This window comes from Carlito syrichta, unplaced genomic scaffold, assembly GCF_000164805.1.
Source record: "Carlito syrichta isolate Samal-C Ts95f unplaced genomic scaffold, Tarsius_syrichta-2.0.1 Scaffold306906, whole genome shotgun sequence".
Classification (NCBI taxonomy): Eukaryota; Metazoa; Chordata; class Mammalia; order Primates; family Tarsiidae; genus Carlito; species Carlito syrichta.
The window spans coordinates 298461-322855 of record NW_007251002.1 but is presented as its reverse complement, the minus strand read 5'-3'; the positions used below and the strand labels follow the sequence as shown (position 1 = coordinate 322855).

Below are 24395 nucleotides of genomic sequence, written 5' to 3'. Positions count from 1 at the left end.
TTTCTAGTTCTTTCAGAAATTGCCACACTGTCTTCCAAAGAGATTGCACTAGTTTGCATTCCCACCAGCAGTGTAGAAGCGTTCCTTTTTCTCCACATCCTCACCAGCATCTGTTGTTGCTTGTTTTATTAGTGATGACCATTCTTACTGGTATTAGGTGGTATCTCAATGTGGTTTTGATTTGCATTTCTCTGATGATTAGGGAGGCTGAGCACTTTTCCATGTGTCTGTTGGCTGAAGTGTCTATTCATGTCTTTTGCCCGCTTTTTAATGGAGCTGTTTGTTTTTTACTTTTCAGCACATTTGGGTTCCTTGTAGATTCTAGATGTTAGGCCTTTATCAGATATACAGTTGGCAAATATTTTTCCCATTCTGTATGTTGTCTCCTTGCTCTCTCGATGGTTTCTTTGCTTTGCAGAAGTTTGCCAATTTGATGAGGTCCCACTTGTCTGTCTTATTTCTCAAAATTAAACTTTCTAATAAAGTTCTGAAGCCCTGGTATCTAACTCTGTTTGGATAGGCTTTAGAAAGTAGACAGGCTGTTAATAAATTTAAGAAGCATCCTATAATGAATATTAATGAGTGTCACATGAGGTAAAATAATTTTGCATTGTACACAGTACATTAAGTAGATTGCTTTATTTTAAAATTGTTATTATCAGAAAAGATGATGCCAAGCATCTTGTGAGCTTAGGGGAGAAGTGGCTGTGGGATTCACTGATGTTCTCGGGGAGAAGTGAACACTGCCTCATAAAGCCACCACATACAGTTACATAAGTAAAATGTAGATTTTCCTGTGCTCATGAATTGAAAGAGGCAATATTTCTAAAATATCTATACTACCCAAAGTGATCTACAGATTTAATGCAGTCTCTATCAAAATACCAACGACATTCTTCACAGAAATAGAAAAAAACAATCTTAAAATTCACCTGGAACTACAAAGGACTCTGAATAGCCAAAGCAATCCTGAGCAAAAAAGCAAAGCTGAGGGTATCACACTGTATATACCTATAATATATACTTCAAAATATATTACAAAGCTGTAATACTCAAGACAGCATGGCACTGGCACAAGCACATAGATCAATGGAACAGTAGTTAGAACCTAGAAACAAATCCATACATCTATAATAACTGATATTTGACAAAGCTGCCAAGAGTACACAATAGCCTCTTTAATAAATGGTGCTGGGAAAATGAAATATCCACATACAGAAAAGTGAAACTAGACCCCCTATCTCTCACCATATATAAAAATCAACTCAAAATGGACTATAAAGAGTTAAATTTAAGACCTCCAAACTATGAAGCTACTAGTAGAAAACAAGGGAAACACTTTATGACACTGGTCTAAACACAGAGTTTTGGGTAAGACCTGAAAAGGACAGACAGCAAAAGCAAAAGTTGACAAATGGGATGACATAAGACTAAAAAGCTTCTGTACAAAGGAAGTGATCAAGAACAAAGAGACAGCCCACAGAACAGGACAAGAAATTAGTAAACTATACACCTGTCAGAGGGTTGATATCCAGAATATGTAAGGAACACAAAAGTAAAACCACAAATAATCCTGTTAAAAATGGGCAAAGACCTGAAAAGTCATTTCCCAAAAGAAGTCATACAAATGAACAGCAGGTGTATGAAATAATGTTCAGGGTCCCTGATGACATGAAAATGCAAGCCAAACTATTCGAGATATCACCTCACTTGAATAGCTGTTATCAAAAAGACAGAGGATAGCAAGTGTGGTAAGGATGTAGAGAAAAGGAAACTCTTACATGCTGTTGGTGGGAATGTGAATTAGTACAGCCACTATGGAGGGTCCTCAAAATACTAAAAATAGAACTACCATATGATCCAGCAATTCCACTCTGGGTATGAATCCAAAGGGAGTATCAGTATGTTGGTAAGATATGTGCACTCCTATATTTACTGCAGTACTGCAAATATGAAATTAACTTGTGTCCAGCAAAAGATAAATGGATAAAGAAAATGTGGTATATGTACACAATGGAATATTATTCAGCTATAAAAATAGGGAAATTTTGTCATTTGTGACACCATGGATGATGCTGGGAGACACTATGTTGAGTGAATAAGCCAGACACAGAAAAATAAACACTGCATTATCTCACTCATGTGTCATATCTTAAAAAATTGATCTCCTAGAGGGGTAGAGTAGAATGGTGGTCACCAGAGACAGGGGAGGAGGGGATGGGAGGGAAGGAAGGGAGGTGGGGAGAGGAGAGGTTGGTTAACGGACACAAAGATACAAATAGAAGGAATAAGTTAGGGTGTTCTATTACACAACAGAGAGTCTATAGTTAACAATAATGTGTCCTATTCCTCAAAAGAGCTAGAAGAAAGGATTTTGAATGCTTTTACCTCTAAGAAATGATACATGTTTGAGGTGATGAACTTACTAGTTATCTGATTTTATTGTTATTCAGTGTTTGTATCAAAGCACTACATTGCACCCCCTAAGTATGTGCAATTTGTGTTCTTAAAATAAAGCTTAAAATGTATATTTTGCTATTTTTATATTCTAAATCTTATTTTGTATGTATTTTCAAGTGACTGTTCTTTCATCCACACGGGTAAACAAAACACAACTAGGTAGCCTTAAAGAAAACAAAATATCACATGAAGCCTAGTTTTTAAAATACTGCTGTGAGTATACTGTAAAAAAATGTGGTACATATACACGGAATATTACGTAGCCATAAAGAAGGGCAAAATTATGAACTTCACGGCAACTTGGATGGATTTAGAATCTATAATACTCAGTGATCTGTCACAGAAACAAAGAACTGAGTACCCACATGTTCTCATTCATAAGCAGACCCTGAACAATTATCATAATACTACAAGAAAGGGATTGGCAATAATGGGAAACTGCCAGGGGAGGCAAGGGGAGCACACTTCATCAATAAGTGTACCTGATCTCAAACTAGGTGAAGTTGAGACCAAAGTGAGACCCAAACTTTACCTGCACAATGACCATTTGTATACCTAACCCTGAATTGTACCCTACATCTTTAAAATAAAAATTTTTTAAAAAATAGAAAATACTGCTATGATTGTACTGTATATCTTTCTATAGATTAGAAATTAGAAAATCAAAATGACCAAGTAAATAAAAACAAAATATCATAAGACTGGCATTGTTACAAAGATAAGTGATATGATTACTTTAATTTAAGGTATTAAAACAAATATTGTTTTCCCCCTTTGTTTAGGAAAGTAAGTCTAAACCAACAACTTTGAAGCCCATAATTTTGAATGAAATTGTGGATGCTCACAAAGAAAAGATTAAGGAGGTGATTATGAGAGAGAGCGTGGCACCCACTGAGCACCTCAGGCTCTATGACAAGTATGACTTTTTAATTACCAAAAAAGCTGAGCAAGATGTTGATAACTTCCTTGTAAAAAATCATAGTTATGAGAAAATAATAGATGAAATTCGAAAATACCAGAAACTAATAGAGGAAATACAGTACACATCTATAAAGGTAAATGACTCTAGCTTTGTGCAGTTGTTCTTTGTTCCCAATGGTCTTTTCCAGTGTTATTCAGATGTATATGTGGAATGTACAGTGAGAGCACAAGCGCATTACTGTCAACAGGAAAAATATTTATTGAGCTTATAATACTGAGAAAGGAGGTAAGTAGAGGATAGAGGATGGCTAAGCAGAGAGAAACGAAGGGTCTCAAGGAGAAGTAACATCTGTGCACCTGCCAGAACGTCCCTGCGAGCACACCCCTGCACCACCACTGTTATGTAACTAGCAAATGAAAATATAGTTAATATGGTTAAGAATATCCTCTTAAGCCAGGATGTTTTGTTCAAAGGGACTTTTTGCCATTCAGATGCAGGCACAATATCTCAACTAAATGTCCAAACTTGACCTAAGCTTATTATAATTGTATTAACATGACATTTGCATTGTGGTTTTACCCTTCTCCCCTCCTCAGGGGGCTTTTCAGTGATACTTATGGGTAATAATCAAGCTGAAGTAACTTGGACAAGGACACACAAACGCAATAGAGGCTGAGACCAAAAAAAAACCCAGCTAGGAAGTTGAGAGGTATAAGATGCAAATGAGAAGAACGCCCCTAGAAGTGAGAGAGAAAACCATAGAGCACTCCCTCACTGCCAGTAACCCATTTGGGCCTCCTCTTTACTTGAAAGCTTTCTGTTGCTTAATAAACTCCTTCACTCATTCTTCAGTGTCTGTGCTCTTTAATTTTCTTGGTTATGAGACAAGAATTCCAGGATGTAAGCTAACAGTGTGGTTAAAAATTCCTGCAACAATATGTTCCAAGTATTGTCATAAGCCCTGAGCATAAGGAGCTAGACAAAACCAGACGTAGTCCTTGTGCTTATGTAGCTGAGACTCCAGTACCCCAACTCTGACAAATTTTAAGTTCTTTATATAATTTGCCCCTGCCAATTTCCAAGAACATTTTTTTTTTTTGCCTGAGTGCTTATAAATCCTTTGGAAAATATGATAGTTACACCAAAATGTGGTTACTTTTACTTAGTAGGATATTAGTAATTTGTAATTTTCTTCTTCTTTTGTCCTTTTTTACCTTTTCCAAATTTACCACCATAAACATGTATTTTTTTGTGCATTGCAAATATAACATTTACAATGTACATTATTTTACAATATAGTAATTCAATTCTCCAAAGTTTCTATAACTTTTACTGTCAAATAGAATTGGCTTCCAAGGTAATGAACTCTTCAGGGATATCTACCCAGAAGATTGTTGTAAAATACAAATAAGTATTCAGAAAGCCCTACCTGAATTATGTGTTTTTTAAAAAATTTCAATCTTATTAGATCACACACAAAAAGATCAAAATTATAAGAATGGCAAAATTGTGAAAATCTTATATTCATTTTTGTTTCTTTTCATGTTGATTAAATTTTTAATCTGTTGCAGACTGTTCGTTTGGGAATGTTTGAAATGCACTGTGAGGAATTAATCAGAGCTTTGGTGAAACGAGCAGATAGTCTTTGTGGGAGACTTACAGCCCGAATGTTCAGAGATCATCAGGAAGTAAATACAAGGTATTTATGTGATAATGATTATATTTTTATTTGGAGAGGAAAGGATGTTAGATAGAATTAACTGTCACTCAACTGAAGTAACAGATTAGAACAGCATCAGAAATGACCCAAAGAGATGATGCCTGTCTTTTTTTTTTAAGTGAGAAGGCAGGATTTATTGAGAGGACAGAAAAGCTCCCACAGTGGGAGGGGACCTGAAGGGGCTGCCCCCCCATCTTATTTCTATTTGGCTTTAGGTGTCATTTTGTAATGTGATTATTAATATTTTTTTCACCACAAATGTGCCTCCTCAGTTGTCTGAGTTCAGATGGTATTAAAATGTGTTTGTGTTTCTTTTGCACAAGTCATGTAGGCATTCTCTAACTTCAGATTTTTGAGTTTGTGCCATTAATACACACAGTGGGTTTCAAAGTACGTTTACACAGTGGTCATCATGGTTCTAAGGGCCCCTCAAATCTGAACCGTTATCTTACGATGATAACTCTTGATTGCCTTGGTAACTTTTATCCTAACTAGAAATTCATTTGTTGACTGCCTCGAGATTTTTAGGAAAATTCATCCATGTTAAATAAACCCACAGAACATGGATATGTAATGCAGCATACCTATTTATTTAAGACAGGAAATAGAACTAGAATGACTCGTCTGCCAGCAATTGGTGCTAAAGTTACTCTGGGAACCTCTCTGCTGGTGCCAGTTACATGGAGAAAATCCCTGAATAATCAGAATATATTTTATGATTATAGTGTCAGAGGAAAAGTAGATCGTTGAAAATATTTCTTTCAAGCTGCGTAGAAGCCTGAAGGAAGCTTTTTTCGTCTATCCTGTGTTAGGCACCAGGCCAGGCACTTAGGCTCTAAACATGAATAAAGCTGCTGAGGAAAGTTGCAGTGTAGAAGAGGAAATAAACATGCAAACCTGTTAGTCACAGTAAGCGCCACAAGTACGGTACTGAGTCACAGATAGGACAGAGGACATGATTAATTTTTTTCCTGGGATAGAGTTTGGGTGGAAGGGGAAGTACAGGGAAGGCGGCACAGAGAGGGCAGTAATGTGATTTCATTTTGAAGGATGAGTAGGAGACAGCCACGTGAACAATGTGTGTAAAAGAATTTCAGGAAGAGAAGATGACACACAGGAGGCAGTGAGGTGTGACCACAGCATGGTGTGGTCCAGGAGCCAGGAGTGGCTTGTGTTGCCTGCACAGACACTGAAGGAAGCGAGGCAAGGGGAGGCTGGGGATGGAGGGCGAGGGCGTGGGTGCTTCTTCTCAGAACCAGAATCGTATTTTCTTTTTTTTTTTTTGAGTTGGAGTCTCACTCTGTCACCCAGACTGGAGTGCAGTGGCCACTCCCGGCCACCGCAGCCTCAACTTGCTGGGATCCGGCGATCCTTCCGCCTCAGCCTTCCAAGTAGCTGGAACTACAGGAGTGAGCTACCATGCCCAACTAATTTTTTGATTTATTGTAGGGATGACATCTTGCCAAGTTGTCCAGGTGGGTCTCGAACCCGCGGGCTCAGGTAATCCTCTCACCTCAGTCTCCCAAAGTGCTGGGATTACAGACTGAGCCACCGAGCCCGGCTCAGAATCGTATTTTCAACTCAAAGCAGCTTTTCCTTGAAAAGTACTAAAACAGTGACAGTGACTTCTACTTGCAGGTTTTCATGCTAGTGAAATACTTTAATTTCGTAGCTGCTTTCCCTGCCTCTTATGCCCTCTGAGCTCCTGCCAGTTCTTTTTCCCATTTCCCTTGAACTCTGCCCTTGTCACTCACCAGGCTCACTGGGTGTCCAGAGGACTTATCAAGGACTTTTACAGGAGCCCTCAGCTATGAGTGGGTGGCCTTACTCTCTTGCCTTGCCTGACTTAGCCCACCTCTCCAGCTCTCACGTGTGTCCCACACCTTTCACATCTCAGAGGTGTGCGAGGTTCTTCCCCCTGCCCTGGAGCTCAGCCCCATGGACCCTGGTGCCTCTGGACATGGCTCCATCAGGTATGCCTGTGTCCCCTTATTATAAACCCTTCCTTCCCTGTGGCTTCTTCTCTAAAGTCCTGGCTCTGGAAGCCCTTCTTTGTCTCCCCTTCCCATCTCCCACTCACCGTCCTGCCCTGCCTCTCTCCTCTACCCTCTGCCAGGCTCACTGAAAAAGTGCTCTGCTCATTTTATCTGGTTGTCTTGCTAAAGTAAGTTTATTATATATACTGGCCACAACCCAAATCAGTAGGAAATATTTGCATATTGCTGGAAGCTTCTGAGCACAGAGGCCCATTTTAAGCATTCCTTCAAGCAGTAGAGTTAACCACTCCTTTCCTTGGTGTTGTCTCAACCAAGCCTCTGTTGGAGCCCTTGCAGCTACAGGCGAGAGATGACTGTTGATGGGCCTGGCCCCCACACTGACTGGAGTGAGTGCTTGAGGCCATGTGACATCCACTCCTTTCTGTATCCCTGTCCTTAACCTTGTAGTTGAAAATGTAATCAGTGAGCATTAGATGAGTACTGAATATATAAGTAAATATACACAAATTAGCTTCAAGTTTACTTTCTCTTTCAAGCAATGGGACACTTAGCTAGTGCACCAGAATATATTTTAGAATGAAATTTAATTGTAAATACACAATATTGGTTTTGCTTGGTCTTTCAGATTGTGCAGTGAATTTGAGAGGATAGCTGAAAAAGCTTTGAGCACTCCTCCAAATACAGCAGAACTGATGGAAATGAAGGTATTGTTTGTAGACTCTTTATAGTCGTGTGTGTACAGTTAATTGTTGACAGAATATTGCAGAGTAACATGTCACTCGAAAAGTTAAGACAGGTTAAAAATACCAAGGACTTTAAAAATACTTAGCTTTTGAGTCTGCAGTTTGGCAATTTAGGCTAGGTCCTCCTGGCTAGTTCTTATGGTCTCAATTGGGGCCATGCTGGGCCAGCTGGCTCTTCACTGAACTGTCTAGTGTAACTGTTCTCCTGCAACCTGACTCTGCTCCTTATGTTGCTAGACTCCAGCAGGCTCTCCTGGGCAGGTTCTCAGATGTGGTAGAGACGCGCAGGTCCAACTGGACATGTGCCTCTCAGACCTCTGCTGGTGCCCCACCAGCTAACGTCTCATGGACCCAAGCGAGTCACAGGGTGTGGGTTCTGGAGAGAGAAGCATCAGGACAGCTCATGCCTCTGTCAGTCGACATGCTTCTGAGAGCTCTAAATTACTACGCTGTCAGGCACAGGCCAGGACTGCCCTGGGCGACCCCATATGCGTGGCTACTTTTCACTTATTTTATCAACAAAGATTTAATTCTTAAGTAATATTTTCTCCTCTTTTGTATATATTTTGTTTCTATTAAACCTTTCTGTGGTTGTTTGCTGAAAGGTATTTTGAATACAGAATTTGAGCCCTGAAACTATTAGGTAAGTCTCACTTTCATTATTTTTCATGTTACCTCTTTGAAGTCTACCTAATGACAAATAAAATAATGCAGAACAACTAGTTAATTGCCATTTCGTGCTATTCCCTTTCATTCTTATAAATTAAGCATTTACAAGACTTTTTTCTAGTATTTTTTTCTAGTACATTCTCTAGTATTTCCAAACTCCAATATAAAACCCTTTTTTAAATTTAAAAATATTTAATTGAGTCCAGCAAAGCATGTAAAATCATTCTTTGATTATGGATGATTATAAATGTGGTTGGTTCTTAAGCTTTGGATTCCTCTTCATTAAAGGAAAGTTCCTTTGGAAAGGTGAATATTGAACATGAAGAGTGTCATTTATTTGTCCACCAAGCCATCACTGGAAATATTTAGATTTATTTATCCTCTGAGCCATCACTGGAAATATTTAGGAAATTGGAGTTAATTACTATGACTTTCTACTATATATAACAAACTTTAACAGAATTAGCAAGTGGGATTCATTGCCTAGTATTTCAAATATTTCTGTATCTTAAAAAGTGTTTATGCCCACATAGGCAAAACAGCTGGTAAATTTATTTAATACAGAAAACAGTTATTTATTATTAGGAAGGAGAAACAAAAATCCAGTTGTCTGACTAGATGGAAAGCAGATTAAATTACCAAAAATATATTTTTAGTTTTACATTTTGTTACCTGTGGAAAGCACCATGGTTTACATCTTATTGGTTTGGATTTGCAACATAAAAATATTTAATGTAATCAGAACAACATCATATCAATGAATACTTTCAAGGCTATGGGCTTGTTTTTTCTGTTTAATTATAAAAGTAAAAGTTTAACAATATGGAATTAAAGAAAAGAGTAAAAGTTTCTCCTTTTTCATAATCTCTTCGCTTAGGTTAATGATTCTTTACAGTTTGGCATTAATTCTCTTTCCAAATTTATTTTTCTGTATGTCATGCAAAGATGACATAGAGAAAAAGAGATGGAGAGAGAGAGAGAGAGAGAGAAAGAGAGATGGAGATTAGAGATTAAGAAGGCCTTAAAACAAATTTTTAAAAAAATTTTAATTGTTTACATCATTGTCAGGGAGCTGAGGTACAAGGGAGAAAGTGTTAATTTTGATAGTTACAAGTAATTGCTAGTTTTCTCATTTTTTGATGGGTCAGCTTTCTTTTGGAAATTTATATTATTAAAATATATAAACAAAAACATATATATAAAGGAACTTGAAAGGATCACATGGCTATATGTTCACACTCAAGTGCATGTGCACCATATGTATATACACATACCTGAAAGTGGACCCACTTGCCCACAGACATGGGTTTGTTTTTGCAGAACAGAGTGAATACCCTGCTGTAAATTGCTTTATTCATTGAACAACATGCTTCTTCTTATTTCTCTTACTAGACAACTAGTGCTCTCTTTTCCAAAATCAATAGCCAATTACACCAATGAGATTTATTAGATGATTCGTCATTTCACTCCGGATTTGAAGTACACCTTTTCAACACTAAATTCCCATGTTTATGTGGATCTATTTGTGAATTCTCTCTGCTTTACTTCACCCTCTCTTCCTGGGTCAGAACAAGAATTGTTTGAGTCATTGTATCTGTGTAGTGTGCATTGGCATTTGACATGGCTAGTCTCCATCAGCCTTCTTATTCATGACTGTCCTTGCTACTCTGTGGTATTTGCTGTTTTAAAGGATTTTAAAATTATATAAAAGTTAGTTTTTAAAAATACCATTGAAATTGCATTATTTTTATAGACTAGAGGAGAATTTACATCTGTACAATGTTATAACAACATGTTTTGTATTCTTTCAAAAATTTTAAAATGCTCTTCCATAAGGTATTATAATTTTTTTCAAATAGAATGAACACATTTCTTGTTAAATTTTCTCATAGTTATATTTTAGTTTACATAGCTACTAGAATATGGCACGTTTTCCAATAGTCTCTACACTTGGTGACTGCTGATGTCCAGGAAAATGGTTGCTTTTGTACCTGTCCATTCTGGACTCTTCTTACTCCCTGAAATCTTTACTGGGTAGTAAAGATTTCAGTCAGTTGTTTTTTCTGTGCAAACAGGATAGTTTTGTGTCATATTTTGAGCACGTGTACTTCTTTTATTATTTTAATTGTCTTGTCATGCTGGCTGGGTTTCGCAAGGCCCATGGGGTCTGGCCTCCGTTCTCCACCTCCTGCTTGCTGCCCTGCCACTCTGCTGTCCACAGCAGGCCCTCAGGCCCGATACTCACCCCTCCTCCCCCACACCCCCACCCCCTCACCCCACCCCACCAGGGGCTCACATTCCCTTCACCTGCAACTGCCCTCCTATGTGTTTCCTCATTTCCTCCCTTTGTGCCTCTGCTCCAAGCTACGGGAAACACCCTGCACCTCTCACTGCTTCCCAGCATTATGATGAACCTCTCCTCTGCTGCACTTGTCTCAGTGGCAAGTTTGCAGTTTTGTTTGTCCCAGTGGCCATTGACTAGTCTTCACAACTGGATGACAAGCTTCGTGAGGGCAAAGACTGTGTCTGTTTTTGTCCATCACCTGGCACGATCTCAGGCACATGGTCCATGTCCAAACTGTTATTCTGTAAGAACGAGTGATATAACTTGGGTAGCACCTGCTTCCTGTCTCCCAAGAATCCACAGCATTCCTCTGTGGGTTTCCATTGCTCTTTGTATTGTTGAGTATTTTCTATTTTTCCTTCTGTTTTAGTGGTGTGTTGGGGAGGAATGAGAAGGAAGCTAGGCTGCAGTCCCTTATCTTGAGCCCAGAGTCCTGACTTCTAATTATCTGTGCATAGTAACACTGCATTTCCACAGGCTGTTTTGAGACATGAGCTGTTCATGAAAATACCTTCCGTGATTTTTGTTTTCTCACAGGCTTACATTCAGAAAGTGGAGGCAACTGATATGTTAGAACTGGAACAGAGGTTAGTGGACTCCAAAAACTGCCTTGCCTTCCTCATCGAGTGCACTAGCTTTTCTCCTGCAGACATCAGGTTGAATAATAATGTTTTCCAATGGTATGGAAGGATGGGAGAAGTTTTTGAAGATCACAGGAAAATTATTAAAGAGAAAACAGAACAATATCAAGAAGGTCTGAAGGTGGGCATCTTAGATATTTTTAATTATTTTTATTTTCTGGAAATATTTAACTTTTTACATAGCATTGTCCATGCCTTATTTCACAGACTGTACATCTATTTTAGCTTTCTCACTCTGTCAATCTTAGTAGAAGGGACTGCCCATAGTGGATTTCTCCTAGTGCTTATTGGATGATTAAGGAGCAAGTTGGTAGCACATTGATCGTCATGTCATTTCTTGATCTTTCATGGTAATAAGAAGAAAACACTGGAATATATTGCCCACAAGTGGCTGTTAATACAAACAGTACTTATCTTCTATAGTTGATAGTACTCCTCAGTCTTTTTCATAGTTTGAATGTCAAGGCTCCCAGGTGAGACTCCCTCCTAGTCTCTCATGCTCCCCTGAACCCACACCCAGTACCATTGTGCCACAGTCACCAAGGCCAGTGTGGGTTTTCCAGTTGTGTGTGTCCAATGGTTTATGACTTGCCAGTCCAGTTCAGTGCCGGCCTCTCTCCTCCTGAGTGGCTGGGATTACAGGTATGCTACCACGCACAGCTAGTTTTTTGATTTTTTGTAGAGACAAAGTCTCACTATGTTGCCTAGACTAGTCTCAGACTCCTGGCTTTAGTGATCCTCCTGCTTTGGCTTCCCAAAGTGCTGGGATTACAGCCATGAGCAACTGCACCCAGTCTTCATTTTTACTTTTTTCCATTTGTATCCTACTGCCTGGCACAGTTACTGACACACAGGAATACTGTAGCACATCATAGATACTATCTGGATGAATGATTTAATATTTCACTCTCATTTTACAGATGAAAAAGCTAACGTTCCCAGAGATTAAGAGACTTGTTCCAGGTCAGCCAGTAGTGATGTCCTTTGATAGAAAATCTCTTCCTCTTTCTACTACACTACAGCAAATATAGTTGATTGGCAGAATATGTTGTTTGGATAATAATTCATAGGCTTAAATAAAGCTCTTCATTTTAAACTATAGTTTATATTTCAGGCCATTCACATATTTTTAAAACTTGTAGAAAACATCATGAATAGTTAAATATTAGATGCTTAAGTTACAATGTAATAGGTCCATAGAAAATTGCTAGGTGGCCAGGAACTGTTTATACTCTGTTGCAAAGTATACTATTCCACAAACTACACATAATGTTGATGAATTTTTTCTCTCATTTTCCTTCCACTCCTAGGTCAGAAAAATACATTTGCCAAGAAACTAGTGAAAATAGGACAGAAATGGACCTAGATCACCTTCAAAATAGAAAACCTATTTTTGAATAACCTAGATTTAATTTTGAATATTTTATCAGGATCTATTTTTTTAGATTCATTTACTTTGGAATGCCTTACCAATAGCAATTTTGTAATATGCCTTTCTTACTAAAACACACACCTGTGTTACTGGAATACTATAGTTGAATATATAATTAAATATGAATTTATTTGTTGTATATACTTTATTTATTTATTGTGAGGAGATCCCATGGGGCAAGAAAAATAACCTTGGAATATCCTGTTTCACTGTTGCTAATTGAAGTAATGTCTGAGTATCAGAGCACAAATAAAGAAATTCAGTTTTTTTCCAGTTGTTTATAAAAATGCCAGATATCTCCTCAGCTTTAAAAAATTTGGAGGTTTTTTTTTAGTCCCATACTTGATTATTATGAGATTTTTCAAATGCTCGTAAACTATGTGTTAGCCTAAATTCTTCAGCATACTAAAGGATACCACCAGTTAACATATTTTTATTCATTTTGTTAGTTATAGCTTCTTTTATAGATAGTACTGAGTAAACTTTTTCTAACCTGTGAATTAGAGGAATCTTAATCCATTAATTTTAATTTTAAAAATTCTGCAATTTTAGATCTCAGTCATCTTCCATATCACATCTTTCTTTGTTTCACCAGTGACAGAATATAATAAAAATAATTTTGATAATTCTTACAAATACTTCAAATTTTTTGACATCAAGGGGTTTTTAACTTTTAAAAATAGTAACAACAAATATTGTCTTAATAGTTACGGTGTGACCGGTTTGTGGAGGAACTAGAGAGTTATGCCAAGCAGGCAGAGGAGTTTTATTCATTTGGAGATCTTCAGGACATACATCGGTACCTGAAAAAGGCACAAACACTGAATGCAAAGTTGGATTTAGCAGCAGAAAAGGTATAATTGAAAGATTCTTAAAAAGATAAATTAATTCAAATGGCAACATGTTGAATTTGTATTAAGACCTTTTAAGAAATATTCGTATAAAACAGTTTGACTACACTCAATTAGAGAATAATAGGAATGACACCAACAGATCTTACAGACCTGCCTCAGGGAGGAGCAGTACAGCTGTGTCCTGCTGGTCATGGCATGCTTCTGTGGCCTTCGAGGCAGTGTGGCTGTGCGGCTGTCTTCTGCTGGTTGTGGTACATTTCCATGGCCTTCGTCTTCTATTTTAAAGATGGAGTTACAGCTCAGGTTGTTGTTTAGTTTTTACCCTGCATCATCTAGTCACTTGCACCGTAGTTCTGCTGTGACAGTTGGGGACCCACATTTTCTAACCAAAGCTGGCGAAGGATGGTGTCTGGCGCCACTGCGTTTCTCCATCTCCGTCAAGGCAGCAAGCGTGGTGTTGTGTTCAAGTCAGGCCTGCTCTCTCTCACCACGCCACTTGTTCCCAGCAGCGCTGTTTGACAAATCAGCATGTGCAAGAGAAGCTGGGGAAGGAGAGCTCTGCCCTTTGCCATAAAGGTGTCTAAAGATTTTCATTGTAATTTTTATGAGAAGGGGAAGTATAAAAATATACTATATTATGATTCATCATTTTTCTTACATGGAAAGATTTTAATATCTTATCTGTGCAAGTAATTAAATGGTTTCTAATAATCACAAATATGTCAACACACATTGAAAAAAAGGAAATGAATGTAGCTGTCTTAACTGAGGCCACTGAGGCCACTGAGATTTAAGTAACTGCATAATGGACATATCCAGCTCACACTTTCCAGTTCTGTAGATTTCCCCTTGGCGCTATCCCCATCCTCAAGTATTTCACAGTTCAGCTAAGGGGAAAAGAATAGTCTTAGGCTCTCCTTCCTGCCTATCTCCAAGGCCGAGCTCCAGCTGCATCCTCTCTGTGAAGCCTCTGTGACTGCACTGGTTCAGCATTGGAACCCCCTCTGAGCACTAACTGTAGTGTGTACTTTATTCACTTTATGTTAAACAGTTCCTGCTCTGAGATCTCTTCCACTGCCTTGTACTGCTATTGAACTATTAGTATTTAAATTTCCACCCATGTATGTCCTTTTGCCTGAGCTGGATCACTAGTTCTTGTAGTCGGTACTTTTGAATTTAATACCTTTTCCCTATTTTCTGTGTTACTTAGCACAAAAGCTCTTGTTAATCAATGAATGATGCTATATCCTCAACAAGGATACAGGCAAAAACTTACTTATATACGTAAGTTTATATTAACTACTTTAACTTAACCAATCTTCTCTGAAAACCATAATAAAGAAATAGGGAACTACTATTCAGCTTTAAAAAGAAAAAACAACAAAGGAAATTCTGTTCTTTGTGACAAAATGGGTAAATATGGAAGGCATCATGTTAAGTCAAACGAGCCACTCACAGAAAAATAGACACCATTTGATTTCACTTCTGTGGGGAGTCTGAGAGTCAAACTCATAGCAGCAGAGGGTAGAATGGGGCCCACAGTGGGGGCAGGGGATATGGAGCAGCAGGGATTGGAGAAGAAGCTGGTCAAAAGATGAAACATTTTAGTTAGACAGGAAGAATACATTTAGGGCATCCATCGTTCAACTCGGTGAGTGTAGCTAAGAACAACTTATTCTATACATGAAAGTTGCTAAGAGAGTAGATTTTTTAGTGTTCTTACTACAAAAAAATATGTGTGAGGTAATTCATTTTATTACTCAATTCATTTTATTTACCCAATGTACACATGTTTCAAATATTATACTGCACACCATAAATAAATAAAATAAATAATTTAAAAAGGAAATTATTGCTGTTTTTCAAGATTATTGAAATTTAACATTAGGACTTAATGAGGGTTTTTTGGGGGTCACATTTAAAATAGATATTTTTAAAAACTTAGTTTTCAATATCATTCACTTCCGATTAGCTGATATATTTAATACCCATCCTTTCAGATTGAGCAGTTTAATGCTGAAGAGGAGGCATTTGGTTGGCTACTATCAATATATCCTCAACGTAAAAAAATCCAAGATGGTTTAAACCCTTACCTTCGTCTCTATGAAACTGCTGTTGAATTTAGCAACAAGTACAGAACATGGACAGAAGGGCCATATCACAAGGTGAATCCAGACCAAGTAGAAACCGATGTGGGGAACTACTGGAGAGGACTGTATAAGCTGGAGAAGACCTTCCATGATGCTCCACAAGCACTGGCCATGACCAAGAAGGTGAGAGCCAGGGTGGAGGAGTTCAGGCAGCACATCCCACTCATCCAGGTGATCTGCAACCCTGGTCTGCGCCCCCGGCACTGGGAGGCCATGTCCACCATAGTCGGGTACCCCTTGCAGCCAGCCGAGGACTCCACTGTCTTCTCCTTCCTGGACATGAACCTGGAGCCCTACTTGGACAAACTCGAAGGCATTGGTGAAGCAGCTAGCAAGGAATACTCTCTCGAAAAGGCCTTGGAGAAGATGATTGCTGAGTGGGATGCAATGGAATTTGTCATTCATTCTTACAGAGAAACTGGGACATTTATTCTGTCATCAGTTGATGAGATTCAGATGTTGTTGGACGACCACATTGTCAAAACACAAACCATGCGGGGCTCTCCTTTCATTAAGCCTTATGAAAAGCAAATGAGGTAAAGTGGCATTTCTATGACAGGGTTTGTAGTATGTTACCAAAGTCACTTGTAATTAATGTAAAGTTCTTTTGAGAATGGATTCTGCATTTCATTCTTAATATTTTATCCTGTTTATTGTAAGGAGTGGTACCCTCCCTTGCTGCAGGAAGCACACAGGTCCTTTGCTATCATTTTGATGGTTTGTTAACTTCCAATTTCATAATGAATTGACACCTGGATATTAATTTTTTTGCTTCCAATTCGATCTTATTTTTTGACTCAAAAATAATTTTGTGTCTGTAACCATTATTTATAGAATGCATAAACTACAAAACTGAAGATAATAATATCATTTAAAAAAACATACTAATTAGTTTGTTGTAGGTGATCCCTAAACATCTATATAAGTGAAAAGGAATGAAACCACAATTTTAATTTGGAGTTTTAAGTATCATACACAGCCAATTAAAGCTTTACCCTGTGTTTTCAATTTTTGTAACTTATATTAATCAGTTTATATTTTACCTAAAAAACCAAGTCCCTTCAAATTAGACACTGTCTTCAGGGAGAGTAACCACTGGGCAGTGCTTCCCCTGTACTGACCTGCTATCATAAACTGATGGACCTTGACTTGGGTCTGTGTTTATTTGTTCTGCTGCTATCTGCAATGTGCAAATCCAGAGAAGGATCTGTGAGCTGCTCTGAGCTAGGTAGATCTAGATTTATTTTCAGAGACTGTACATGGTCTTATTGACAAATGGGACATCTGCACAAGACAGGAATTACATAGTAGGAGAGGGGAGGGCGCCAGCAGGAAGCAGAGGCATTGTGTCTTCTTATGCAAAGAGGCTAAACAAATTCATTGGCAAACACTGAAAGAAAAATATTTTGGAAAGGCATTTGAAAATGTCTGGTGACTTGGAGAACTTCTATTAACATTTCTTTGTTTTAAAAATCTGAAATTACAGATCACCACTTCTAAATGTTGAGTAAGCATTAATATGAACATAAGCTATCTGACCTCTAGGTTCTATTGCTATCAATCAGTCACTCTTCTTTATGGCTTCTGGTGTCTCTGATGGCAGAATGGTTGCAGCTTTCTGGGTTCAAAGCTTGGCTCTGTTGCTCGTTGTCTGGCTGAACTTCAGCCTGGCACTTGCCTCCATGTGCCTGAGTTGCCCACTAATGAATAGATGTTACAGACGACCCTGCCTGATAGGGTTGGTGTGATGATGGAGTAAATATAAAAGAGACCTTAGAACCATGCTTGTAAAGTTGTCAGTTTGTGGAGTAATGCTGTTCAAGGGACAATTATATTTTATTCTGAAATAAAGTCTCTATGGGTCCCAATTAAGAAACAAACAAAAAAAGAGTGTTAAAGGAAAGGAATCTTGGATGTAACTACCTTTCCTCAGAAGCTCAGAGTACCCTTCATTGGGAATACTTTTACTGTCTCCAAAATCTCATTTTTCAACTTGTACCTATAGCTCTTGCCATGGAGCTGGGTTGCAGAAAGGGTGAGTGTTAATGACATATACGGAAACCAGTCCATCTGGAAATAAGTATGCCTTCACATGTACATCTGTGTAAGCATAGACGTTATTATTATTATTTTTTTGAGTTGGAATCTCACTCTGTCACCCAGACTGTAGTGCAGTGGTGGCTCCTGGCCACCGCAGCCTCGACCTGTTGGGTTCTGGCGATCCTTCCGCCTCAGCCTTCCAAGTAGCTGGAACTACAGGCGCATGCTACCACGCCCAGCTGATTTTTGATTTATTGTAGAGATGAGGTCTCGCCAAGTTGTCCAGGTAGGTCTCGAACCCACGGGCTTAGGCAATCCACTCACCTCAGCCTCCCAAAGCACTGGGATTACAGGCTGAGCCATCAAACCTGGCCATAGATGTTATTTTTAGACAAATTTTGTAGAACAGATGTAATGATTTATCTTTATTTATTTATTTATTTTTAGAAAGCAGGATTTATTGAGAGAACAGAAAAGCTCCCACAGTGGGAGGGGACCTGAAGGGGTTGCCCTGGTTTATCTTTAAATGAAACTAGATGGATGGAATCAAAACAGCACTGTAGGCAAGGTTGACAGTATGGTTGTGGTTCTGAGTATTGTCTGGAGTCCTGCTTGGTCTGCAGGAAGTGAGAGCTGCTGTGTTTGCTCCTAGGGACTGGGAGGGCAAGCTCCTGCTGCTTCAGGAGATCCTGGATGAGTGGCTCAAGGTCCAGGCCACTTGGCTGTACCTGGAGCCCATCTTCAGCTCACCAGACATCATGTCCCAGATGCCTGAGGAAGGCCGGCGGTTCACAGCTGTGGATAAAACATGGAGAGACATCATGAAAACTGTCATACAGGTAAGAAGATGTCTTCATGTGATCATCTTGTTGAAGGGACATGATTTCTGTTTTCAAAAATCCATAGAAGCTATGATTACTTCCTATAAGACAGTGTCTATTTCCCATACACACTTTCTTTTCAGCTGCCCTTTTAGAATGCCAGGAGCAAGAAATGTCAAAAGCTAAAATAGACATTTTGCCCTGATGATTCCTTGAGGTCCAAAGTGAATTTGCATTATCTGGTGACATTTGGTCCTGTCAAGGGCTCTCACCTGATTCTCTGGTAGGAGGTCACCATGGCTGTGACCCACGGATTCCACTGTGTTGAAACATGGCAGCATGCCAGCCACTTGGTCAATGTTTCTCTGGTAGGGACCTAGAAAAAAGGTAAGTTGAAAAGATAAGTGGATCTGAAGGGTCCAATAATTGCAAACAAAATACAATAAAGACATTAAAGAAATACAAATACTATGGAAGAGAATTTGTAATTTAAACTAAGGAGGGAATTTAATAAAAAAACAGTAACACTGAAAAAAGTATGGTTTTTGTTCAATTCAGAAGTCATTTACTTACTGCCTGTAAAGCATAGTTTGTATGTCATTGAAGTTGAGACTAAAACAGAAAAAATTCTAGCTATTAAATTGCATCATTAAATGAGCGTAAACTCCTGTATTGGTATTTTGACCAAATACAATACTGTGTATAGGACAAATATTATCTTAAAAACTTCCTACCCTGAAATAGAAATATACATATTTTTATTATTTAAATGTCAGTTTTTACTATAATTCTAAATATAGATAATACTGTATTAACAACTATATGGTTTAATATTCACAAATATGACATGGCTTATTTATTTAATGTTTACCTCACTTGATGTAATAATATTTGAAACAAATCTCTGTATAAGCCAAACTTCTATAAAATTAATCATACTGGAGTTAATTCCATGTTTAAAGAACCTAGAAGTGAGTCATTTTATAATAATCATCTCTAATTAATTTCTTTTTATAAATTAGTCTTTCATATATAGCTTCCTTACAACAGTGCCAACCCTTATAACATTGCATTTTCATTTTAAAGAGATGAAGTAGAAATGTTTTTGTTAAAAAAGAAAGAAAAGAAAAGAAATGTTTTTGTTATCCATGAAAGCAAAAAATAGGTGCTTGTATTCTCTTAGTCAATATAATTTTAAAAATAAAAAGTTCTCTTTTTGATGTTTGATCAAAATGCTCTTCAAATCCCATATTGCTAAGGAATTTTACAGATAATTCAGTGACTGGAAAGGGGCAGCCCTGCTAGGCCTAGTAAATAAAGGCGTCAGATTTTTGATTCTATAAAACTATTGAATTAAAAACAAACAAAGCAACATTACTTGTCTTCATTTTTAAATAAGCAGGTGTTTTGGGGGGAAAGTGATGCTTCATCTACTCTTCTTAGAAAATTTGATTGTCTTTCTCATCTGCTGGATGTTTTCTCATCCAGTATGTTAGTATTCAAGTCAACTTTTGGCTCCTACTCCTTGAAAGTTCTTTTAAAGCTTTGAAAAGAAATGTAAGTCCATATTCACTCAGGATGTCTGAAGAAATGATCCTGCAATAGAGTCCACTGGATTAGTTGCTTGTTGCCCAAGGTTATCACTTTCATTCTTAAGAGTTCCCGATAAAGGTTATTTTAGAGGTATACTTTGCTAAGAGAAAAATCTGAGGTTGAAAATAGGATGTAAATGCGATTATTATTATAACTGACTTAATTGAGATGTCTCAGTTCCTTGAGGTATAAACATGAAATAGTTGTTTGCTTTGTTACCTGCTACCTACTGTGCTTGGCTAAAGCCCCTTTGTTACTGTGAGAGGCTCCCTTATTTACCTTTCGGTCTAATTCCAGAATTTTCCAGTTACTTTTTGTTGAGGTAGTTTTGTCTATGGAGACTTAGCTGTACCTGTTTCAAAGCCTCCACCCCATGTTCTACTTTGAGCTCTCCTCTGCCCACAATGTGAAGGAACCCGAGATTCCAATGGCGGGTGTGTGGGAACTACTTCCCCATGGTAGGGATGTATGGACTGCTCTCCAATGGGGTGGTGCAGGGAAGGCTCTCCAGTGGAGGAGTGGGGGAGGGTGTGGGGACTGCTCTCCCATGGGGGAGAGAGGAGACCACTTTCCCATGGGCAACAAGGGTGGTTCTCCAGTGCAGAGGGTTGGGTACAGGGGCAGCTCTCTAATGGGCCAGTGCGGGGAATGATCTGCAATAGGGGGGTGTGGGGAATGCCCTCCAATAGAGGGTGTAGGGAGTGCTCTCCACTCTATGTTTCTCCTTCCTGTACTGATTGCCTGCAGTGGGACAAGGGCAGCAGTATGAAGGGCAAGAGAAAGGGAGGGATGGCGGGAAGTTCAGAAATGGAGAGAGAGGGTGCATGAGAAGACAGTTCATGCTCTCGATGACCTGCACAGCTGGCTGTTCCTGCTGTCAGTGGTGATAAGACCTCAGCCTCATGTCAGCCATGCCTGCTGCCCTTCCTGCAGGTTATCACAACTAGCCCAGCTTGTGACCTACTGTGAACAGGTGACATACTCAGGCTGACTCTGTGGATAGGTGAAGTTCCCAGTATGGCCTGGCTGCTGAGGGCCCATTATGAGTGACTCTCAGTGCGAACATGTAAAGACCCAGCATAGCCTGACTGCTGAGGGTCCATGTTGAGTGTATCTCAGCATGGACAGGTGAAGATCCAGCATGGCCTAGCTGCTGAGGCCCTTCAAGTGAGTGTCTCTCAGTGTGGAAAGGTGAAGATGTCCTGTGAAGAAGCGTTGCCTAGCTGCTCAGAACCCATCATGAGCTTCTCTTAGTATGGACAGGTGAAGATCCAGCATGGCCTGGCTGCTAAGGGCCCATCATGAGTGTCTCTCAGTATGGACAAGTAAAGACCCCCGGACAGCCTGGCTCCTGAGGGCCTTCATGTGAGCATCTCTCAGTGTGGACAGGTGAAGACCCCAGCATGGCCTGGCTCCTGAAGGCTTTCATGTGAGCATCTCTCAGTGTGGACAGGTGAAGACCCCAGCACATCCTGGTTCCTGAGGACTTTCATGTGAGCATCTCTCAGTGTGGACAGGTGAAGACCAAGCATGGCCTGGCTCCTGAGGGCCCACTGTGAGCTACTCTTGGTATGGACAGACAAAGACCCAGCACAGCCTGGCTGCCGAGGGCCTTCATGTGAGCATCTCTCGGTGTGGATAGGTGAAGACACAGCATGACTAGGCTTCTGAGGACCCATCGTTAGTGTCTTTCAGTATGGACAGGTGAAGACCCAGTATGGCCTGGCTCCTAAGGGTGTCACTCAGTGTGGACATGTGAATACCCAGCAGGACATGACTGTAGAAGTTTTCATCATGAGTGTCCCCCAAGGTCTGGCCAGTCCCTTGGACATGTGGCCAACAGTCTTTAGCTGGCCTTCTAGTGGTGGCTTTTGATGTATGTTTCTTCACCCAAATGGCAGTATTTCATTAATCTGCCTGAGCTTTCAATTCACCTGCCTGTCACAGCCCAGAAGTGGAGTCTGTAGGAAGGCGAGCCCTTGCTGTACCTCTTGCTAACCTGGAGCATGTAGCCTTCGCCCATTCCCAACCTGGCCGTCCTACCACCCATCTTCTTCCAGGTTCTCTCCTGGCTCTGGAAGCAATGGGGTAAGTCAACACACCAGTTACTGGGAAGATTCCCAGCTGGGGATGGTGACCTCAGTCTCCTTTTTCAGGTACATGAAAACTATGTTAGGGATGCTCTTGGGCCCCTTTCATAAGACTCAGGGGACGGGGGGCCAAGGATCTCCTGGTGCCGCGGCTGGTGCCACAGCTGCGGGACTTGGACCCTGGTGATTCCTGAGACATGGAAGCCGAGTGTCATTTTTAAAAAAAACAAAACCCTTCCTGGGAAGAAAATGCTGGGAGAGACTAACTAAGTGGGGGCTTGTGAGCAAGTGGCCAGGGCCCTAGTGCAACAGCTGGTGCTGCAACTTCTCTGCTAGGTCCCTAGCTCTTCATAGGTCACAGATGCTGAGCACCATTTTTAAAAAATGGACAAAAGTTTTCCTGTGAAGAAGTGGTGAGAAGAGACTGCCACCCCAGACTCTGCTTCACCACTGCAGCAGGAGAGACTGCTGGCTCCAGACTTTACCTCACCACTTCAGCGCCTGGCCAGGCACTGGCAGCAGGGACTGTGGACAGAGTCTAGAGGCAGAGTCCCAGAGAAAAGGATAAGAGAGGCACCCCACCACCATCTTGAAGGCAGGGCAACAGACCCAATCTCTGTGACTGGCAGATCAACTACTCAGGGTTGATCATGACTCAGAGGGAATATCCTGAAAGGGACCTGATGAGTGCTGATTCTAGGCACCCTACCCCCTACCCTGATTGAGCCATGGAACAAAGGGTATGGTCAGAAAAGGATGAGGAAGGACTCCAAGGAGACCATTGATGAGCCCTGGTCTGACTCATACCCCCATCAGACCCACACAGCTGGGCCACGACTAACAGGGACAAATCCGGGTGGAACCTGGACGTCAGTTGAAGTAGGAGAACTCCATTCCAGGATAGGCCTGACTGGGGCACCCCCCCCATCATGAGTACATACCTGGGGGAGAGACAATCCCGGACCTCCCCACTGGAGGAGATCTCCCCAGCCATATGAGAGTGGGAGGAACAACTGCAGCCCTACGTACCTCCACTGCCCCTCCTCCCTCCCTGCTCCGGACACTGGGGAGACGGTGAAAGAGGTGGAGGTTCTGCAGAAGAGACCAGATTAGAGGAACAATTACAGAGGCTGCCATAAGAGAGCAGATTTTTTTAATTAAAAAAAATTTTTTTAATTTTTTGCCTGTTTGTTAGTTCATCTGTTTTTTAAATGTTTTTCTTTTGTGCATAAATGTGTATGTGAGGGTTTGAGCTGCATCCTCCCAATCTTTTTCCTTTTGTTTTTTAATTTCTTCTTTTGTTTGTTGTTTTCTGTTTATGTGAATAATTAAGTGTTCATCTTTCAATTTTTCTGTTGTTGGTTTGTTTTTGCTCTTTCGTTCTGTTTATTTTTTATAGCTTAAGGTATGTGTCAGTATATATGTGAGGGTTCTTTCTGTTTTTCGTCTCCATTCATGTTGTGCTAGTTGTGTGTGTGTGTGTGTGTGTGTGTGTGTGTGTGTGTGTGTGTGTGTTCAGTTTACTTGGTTGTTTTTTTGTTGTTGTTTGTTTTTTTTCATTTTGCTGTCATTCCAGCTTGTTATGGGGAATGTGTGTATGTCTGTGTGTGTGTGTTTTCAATTTTTTGCGATGGTTTCTGCTTTGCATTGTCATGTAGAGTGGTGATGGGGAATGGGTCTCAGAGAACACATACCACAATCAGTGAACATTATAATTTGCAAGTAGTTTCTGAATCCTAGCACCCTATCCCCTGCTTTATTCAATTTTTAAAAACTACAGGAGACAACAAAACTTCCCACCCATCATCCTATTTCAAAATAGAACAAATCCAGAGCCCAGATCAGGGAAGAATAGAGGGCTAAGTAAGCATCAAAAGGGAAAGCCTCTCCTACTGACACTGAATAATAGATCTAAAGAG

At 39.8% G+C, this 24395-nt stretch overlaps 1 protein-coding gene across 1 annotated transcript in view; it reads left to right on the top strand.

Annotated features, from left to right (window-relative positions):
* The window catches only part of DNAH7 (dynein axonemal heavy chain 7), a 280274-nt gene that overhangs the window by 42901 nt on the left and 212978 nt on the right, over positions 1-24395 (top strand). Inside the window, exons 10-16 of the mRNA XM_008063530.1 lie at positions 3243-3515; positions 4954-5081; positions 7725-7803; positions 11393-11617; positions 13636-13782; positions 15783-16468; positions 18625-18811. Coding sequence (XP_008061721.1) covers positions 3243-3515; positions 4954-5081; positions 7725-7803; positions 11393-11617; positions 13636-13782; positions 15783-16468; positions 18625-18811 — 1725 coding nt within the window. The remainder of the gene's footprint in view (positions 1-3242; positions 3516-4953; positions 5082-7724; positions 7804-11392; positions 11618-13635; positions 13783-15782; positions 16469-18624; positions 18812-24395) is intronic.